Below are 7,557 nucleotides of genomic sequence, written 5' to 3' on the forward strand. Positions count from 1 at the left end.
GAATGTGTGAGTGTAATGTTTACTGTTAATTTTTTTTATTCTTTATTTCACTTTTGATAATTGTCTATTTCACTTGCTTTGGCAAGCCAATAAAGCCCCTTAAATTGATATTGGTGACAACTTTACTCACGGGGAAAATTAGTATTCGTGTGTTAGATCCAATTATTTTGTCAACATCCATCATTGCTATTGAACTGTAATAACAGGTTTATTTGTATAGCCTGGCTGAATCGACCCACGTGGTGCACAGCGAGGGAGTGCTGTGCCCCACTTGTATACAAAATTCAAAACAGATAGGAAACAATTAGTTGGACTTGTTGGGAAATGACTAAGGTTACCATTAAAAATAAAATAGTAAATGCAGCATCTTGAAAGCGGTTAGATGTGTGTGGGGGAGGTTGTTCTGTCTGTCTGTACTCGCTGGTCTTTCTCAACCCTCCCTTCTCTGTTTGTGACGCCCATCTTTCCTCTATATTTGTATGTCTTCTAGTCAATTAAATGACAATTTCAGGGATTTATTGGCATGTGAAACATATGTTAACATTGCCAAAGCAAGTAAGAAGATAATAAACAAAAGTGAAATAAACAATAACAATTAACAGTAAACATTACACTCACAGAAGTTCCAAAAGAATAAAGACATTTCAAATGGCATGTCTATACACAGTGTTGTGACGGTGTACAAATAGTTCAAGGACAAAAGGATCTCTACCTGTCCCTCTGTTAACTGATCTGTTTCTTCCACAAATGACTGCAGAGTCGTCATAAAACCTCTAGGGGACTGAGGACCTATCTAGAATGACCACTGACCCATAAAATGTTTAGAAACTTTATTCTATGCTTATTTCCTCCCAGGACTTTATTGTATTGATTTGTTTGGGATATGTCATTTTCTTTCCAAACCACAGAGCCTTTTGCAGGGTCAGGTTCTATCTTCAGAAATGTATCATAATCATGGTTAAATGTAAGTCCTTCTGCAGGGGAAAGGTCTAAATATTCATGTGATTGTCGGGAAGCCTTTATTATAATTTTTTTTATGTAACATTTATTTATCCAGGAAGTCCCATTAAGGTCAGAAGACATTTTAATAGCTGTACCTCTAGGGATTGATTAGTCATCACTCACGGTGCCTTCAGAAAGTATTCACACCCCTTTACTTTTTACACATTTTGTTTTGTTACAGGCTGAATTTAAAATGTATTAAATTGAGATTGTGTCACTGGCCAACACACAATACCCCATAATGTCAACGTGGTATTATTTTTAAAAATATTTTACATATTAATAAAAAATGAAAAGTTGAGAAGTTGAGTCAATAAGTATTCAACTCACTCTGCAACATGATTTTTGAATGACTACCTCATCTCTGTGCCCCACACATACAGTATAATTATCTGTAAGGTCCCTCAGTTGAGCAGTGAATTTCAAACACAGATTCAACCACAAAGACCAGGGAGGTTTTCCAATGCTTCACAAAGAACTGGTAGATGGGTGGGAAAAAAGCTGCCATTGAATATCTCTTTGAGCATGGTGAAGTTATTAATTACACTTTGGTGAAGTTATTAATTACACTTTGTATCAATACACACAGTCACTACAAAGATACAAGTGTCCTTCCTAACTCAGTTGGGGGAGAGTAAGGAAACCGCTCAGAGAAACCGCTCAAATCCAACACAACACATCCTTTGACCACCACTCTTCATATTTGCAAGCATGGTGGTGGCTGCATCATTATGGATATGCTTGTCATCTGCAAGGACTAGGGAGTTTATAGGGTCAAAATAAACGGAATACAGCTATAAGCACAGGCAAAATCCTAGCGGAAACCTAGTTCAGTCTGCTTTCTAACAGACATTGGGAGATAACATCACCTTCAGCAGGAAATACATTTTGCCAATTTATTCATTAATAAATAAATTAGATAGTTAATCCAGAGATTCTTACCTTTACCTTGATTCGGCAGTCTTGTCCACATCATCATGGCATTTGTAGTTCTTTATGATAGCCACTTTAGCAGCTAATTGGGGGGGGGGGGGGGGTAAATACAGGCAAATATATTGATTAAAGTAACCTTGTCCTATAGATTTACACTGTTATTAAAACAGCATGCCAGGGTAAGCCTACACGAAACACAGCCCTTATTTGAAGTGTTTCTGAAATCCCCTATGAGAAAAATGAATGGAACCATTTCCTTGTATGACTGCTAGGTTTTATGGGTATTATGACTCATACTGTGGTACTTTATAGCCTACATCAGCGTTTCTCAAACTCGGGACCCCAAGGGGTGCACCTTTTGGATTTTTCCCTAACACTACACAGCACATTCAAATAATCAAAACTTGATGATTAGTTGATTATTTGAATCCGCGGTGTAGTTCTAGGGTAAAAACCAAACTGTGCACACCTTGGGTTCCCAAGGACCGATTTTGAGAAACCCTGTCCTAAATGATTAAGCTTATTATATTATTATTTGTTAAATGGCAGCCAAGCATCGATTATCATGTCCCCAGAATAAGCCCCTCGATATTTATTGGAAAGGAACATACACCTTGCACTTTCACCACCCTGTGAAGTTCATCATAAATGATTTAATATGTAGCCTAATAAACTGCATGCTTCCCAACAAGTCGTAGTGGGAGGACCACACAACATGTCATCTGTAGCCTAATAAACTGCATGGTTTCCTGAGTCGTAGTGGGAGGACCACACAACGTCATCTGTAGCCTAATAAACTGCATGCTTCCCAACAAGTCGTAGTGGGAGGACCACACAACATGTCATCTGTAGCCTAATAAACTGTATGGTTTCCTGAGTCGTAGTGGGAGGACCACACAACATGTCATCTGTAGCCTAATAAACTGTATGGTTTCCTGAGTCGTAGTGGGAGGACCACACAACATGTCATCTGTAGCCTAATAAACTGCATGGTTTCCTAAGTCGTAGTGGGAGGACCACACAACATGTCATCTGTAGCCTAATAAACTGTATGGTTTCCTGAGTCGTAGTGGGAGGACCACACAACATGTCATCTGTAGCCTAATAAACTGCATGGTTTCCTGAGTCGTAGTGGGAGGACCACACAACATGTCATCTGTAGCCTAATAAACTGTATGGTTTCCTGAGTCGTAGTGGGAGGACCACACAACATGTCATCTGTAGCCTAATAAACTGTATGGTTTCCTGAGTCGTAGTGGGAGGACAACACAACATGTCATCTGTAGCCTAATAAACTGTATGGTTTCCTGAGTCGTAGTGGGAGGACAACACAACATGTCATCTGTAGCCTAATAAACTGTATGGTTTCCTGAGTCTTAGTGGGAGGACCACACAACATGTCATCTGTAGCCTAATAAACTGTATGGTTTCCTGAGTCGTAGTGGGAGGACCACACAATATGTCATCTGTAGCCTAATAAACTGCATGGTTTCCTGAGTCGTAGTGGGAGGACCACACAACATGTCATCTGTAGCCTAATAAACTGCATGGTTTCCTGAGTCGTAGTGGGAGGACCACACAACATGTCATCTGTAGCCTAATAAACTGTATGGTTTCCTGAGTCGTAGTGGGAGGACCACACAATATGTCATCTGTAGCCTAATAAACTGCATGGTTTCCTGAGTCGTAGTGGGAGGACCACACAACATGTCATCTGTAGCCTAATAAACTGCATGGTTTCCTGAGTCGTAGTGGGAGGACCACACAACATGTCATCTGTAGCCTAATAAACTGTATGGTTTCCTGAGTCGTAGTGGGAGGACCACACAACATGTCATCTGTAGCCTAATAAACTGCATGGTTTCCTGAGTCGTAGTGGGAGGACCACACAACATGTCATATGTAGCCTAATAAACTGTATGGTTTCCTGAGTCGTAGTGGGAGGACCACACAACATGTCATCTGTAGCCTAATAAACTGTATGGTTTCCTGAGTCGTAGTGGGAGGACCACACAACATGTCATCTGTAGCCTAATAAACTGTATGGTTTCCTGAGTTGTAGTGGGAGGACCACACAACATGTCATCTGTAGCCTAATAAACTGTATGGTTTCCTGAGTCGTAGTGGGAGGACCACACAACATGTCATCTGTAGCCTAATAAACTGTATGGTTTCCTGAGTCGTAGTGGGAGGACCACACAACATGTCATCGCATGACTCCAAGTTTACTTGGATATTATGGTTATAATATCAATATTTGCACATAAAAGCGTTTCCACCGACATTTCTCGCATAATTCATTTTACCGACACAAAAAGATCCCACCTTGTCTAGCGTATTTTATTTTGTCAACATGTGGAATGGTTACCGATTTTTTATATATATATATATATATGAATCCAATTCTCAACGGAATGCTGGTATATCTCACATGCACTAAAATACCCACTTGGCTAAATTATCTTGCAGTGATCAAAGCCTTACAGAAACACCGAGGTAGAGAAGCTTGAAGGATTGTGAGAGTCCATGAAGGAAGGCTTTGTTAATGTAATCTAAGATCCCTTCTCTCTCTCATGTCTCTGTCAAAACCATTACAGACAATCAGTAATTCACAGGCGGTTGGAGGCACCTTAATGCGGTGGGCGGGCTATAAGTGTATCCGTCAACCTTCAAAGAACCAAAATGGCTTTTAAGTAAAACTTTTACAATTTATCCAGGGATCTTTCATGTTGTGTGGAGACACATCAGGCCTCAGTAACTGCAGATGGTAGGAGATTGATTTTGGTGCCAGGGCTCTGTGGCCACCCACCACCAATCATGCGTCAGCAGCGGTAGGTGACCACAGATCAGGGTTCGGGCCATCTCAGCAGTACCATTTTTAATCTGGAAATCAGGCTCCATGTCCCGGCCACCAGCGGGGCCCCATCCCACCCTGCCAAGGAGCCAACTCGACTCATAATGGTGCCAGTCAGCAGGGAGCGATCCGTCTGCCAAAAGACGTGTCACAGCCTTGCTAGAGAAAGGATGAATGGAGATATCAATCTATACCATCTATGGAGGCAAATGAAATGGACTTGGAATAATAACTATGAATATAAAATATGATGGTCCTACAATTCTCTAATTTAACAATTATGGAAGCAATTTGAATGGACTTGGACGAATAACTACAGAATTATAGTCATACAATGTAGCCTTGTAATTCAACATAATGGTTTTATAATTGGCACGATTTAAGTTTTGGATACAGCTCATTTCGTTGACATGGAATTGAATGTTGATGGATGAGTTCTACTTCATAGGACTTGAGAGTAAATTAAATATATTTGTGTATTTAAACAGGGTCTATACATTGTATACATTAATCATTTTGGATCACTATATAAAGACAACTAGCCTATTATGCACAATCGAATGAGATGCACATTATTTTGTACAGATGAAAACAACATTAAATAGCCTGTTTAAAATTGGATTCAGTGAAGCCAAGTCCCAAAAAATCATTAGGTATAGGACATGCTCATCATTTACATTGACCGTTTGATTCTTCAACAATCCTAGAATCATGGGCCGTTTTTAAAGCGGCAACACACTCCATAATACAGACAACACAACACTTCATATTTAAAAGGGCAACACTCTAATCTGTTCCTTGCATTTATGGCAAATATCTCCATTTGCATTGGAGGTTGCGTTGAAAAAGGGACAGATTTTCACAGAATATCTCATTTTGAACTGTAGGATGAACGCGTTCCAGTCCATTGGAGAAATAACTGTGACCTTCACCCTGTAACCAGGTAGTTGTCTCTGTCAATCAGTCGAAAACAGTCTCACACGCTGTCACAGAGGACAGGCTCTTGCTCTTAGTTAGTTTATCGCCTAAATTGGCGTACTTTCTCGATGCGCCCATCTCTGCGCTGCGATTCACTGATTGCGCCCTGCTATATGGCACGACTTTGGGCACTGAGATGCTGCCCATAGGCACGGAGGACTGCTGTGGCAACAGACTGCACACTGACGACAGTTTCAGTCGGTAGCTTTTCCTGAACCGTTTCGCAGACCTGTGCAAGTTCCCCACGAAACAATAACAGAGTGGGTTGAGAGCGGAGTTGGTCAGACCCAGCCATAGCGCAAATGGTCTCCCGTGAAGAATCCACTCGTGGTTGACCTGGTTCACATCATCCTCATTCTTTAAAGATGCAGTCATGTTCAAGTCTAACCATATGTCCACTACATACAGAGGTAGCCAGGACAGTGTGAAAAGCACAACTAGTGACAGCACCATCTTGGCTATCCTTTTACGCACTTTGAGGCGGGACAGTGATAGCTTAACGCCAAATGTATTTGAATCTTGCGTCCGTTTGTCGTTGGTGCCCCACAGCTTCCAGCCGGTCAGCACGCTTATAACCAGGTTAAACAACACCGGAAAGCCGTAAAGAGAGCAAAAGAGCAGGAAGCTATATCTCTGTTTCAGTTTGACTTCGTTCCAGCTCTCCACGCACACAGTGACGGTGATGTCCAGCAGCGACAGAGTCTGGGTGGTGTTCATGAAGAGGAGCGGTATGCACAACCCCGACGACACGCTCCACACCACACAGATCATACACAGTATCCGCCGCCCGGTAAAAAAAAAACGGGCGTGGAGAGGATTGTGCACGCTGTAGTAGCGGTTCAGACTGATCACAGCCAGGCTCAGGACGCTCGCAGACACAGATACCGCTTGAACGAACGGCACGGTGCGGCACAGAAACTCACCGAACACCCAGGCGTTGTAGACCTGGAGTCCCAGGTTAACTGGCATGCACACACACACCACCATCATGTCACACACCGCCAAGTTTACCAGCAGTCTGCGGGTCGCCGACACGCCCGCCAGACCCGTCCTCTTTCGGGTGAGGACCAGGAGAGCCATAATGTTCCCTCCAAGCCCAGTGAAGAAGGACAGGGAGTACATAACCACCAACACGATGGTGCTCGGTTCGTGTCCCGAAAATAAGAACAAGTCCGGGTAGGGGTTGTTATCCTCCTGTAAACTCCAGTTGTTGTGCTCATGTTGAGGTCCCAAAAGTGAAAGATTTGTTGAAAATGAATGTCCAAAATTGGAGTAAAAATTCGTTAGATTCATCTCCCGCTTGTTCTCACATCGTTTGCGCTGTGTGGAGTGTCCAGTTCAGATACGCACACAGGTGAGACCCAGAGAGATGCTCTGTGCTCCGCCCCTGTTCTAGTTGTGAGATTGGGATTACACCCAAGAGATCATAATAGTCCAATACCCAGGCATATAACAGAAAAACAGTATACACATTTCGCCACCGAAGTGCGGTCCTCCTCGATATTACTCGACTGGAGCGCGCGCAGAATGTTCACTCGGACCCTGCCCAATGCCATATTTATCTGTGTGACTAGAGGAAGCAGGAGCTGCACTATCCCGCGCTCGTACTCATACCTGGCCTCCTCTTTGTCCTCGTACCCTCTCCTACATCTGACAGGAATGGATAGATGACAGCTAACTCTTTTGACAGTATCAATTGATCTTACTTAAGTTACTGAATCTGATCAGTGAACGGAAAGTGAGTGTAAGAGGGCAGATGAGAGGTGGAAGGTTTTTGGAATGGAACGTAG

General features: G+C 42.5%; 1 protein-coding gene across 1 annotated transcript; it reads right to left on the reverse strand.

Annotated features, from left to right (window-relative positions):
• Positions 1–5,129: 5,129 nt before the first annotated feature.
• Positions 5,130–7,294, reverse strand: LOC110499229 (galanin receptor 2a-like). The gene has a single exon (XM_036955547.2). It carries the CDS (start codon positions 7,058–7,060, stop codon positions 5,750–5,752), a length of 1,311 nt encoding a protein of 436 aa, XP_036811442.2. The 5' UTR covers positions 7,061–7,294; the 3' UTR covers positions 5,130–5,749.
• Between the last annotated feature and the right edge of the window lie 263 nt (positions 7,295–7,557).

Source organism: Oncorhynchus mykiss, chromosome 20 (assembly GCF_057628025.1).
Source record: "Oncorhynchus mykiss isolate SJ-2025 chromosome 20, ASM5762802v1, whole genome shotgun sequence".
Taxonomy (NCBI): Eukaryota; Metazoa; Chordata; class Actinopteri; order Salmoniformes; family Salmonidae; genus Oncorhynchus; species Oncorhynchus mykiss.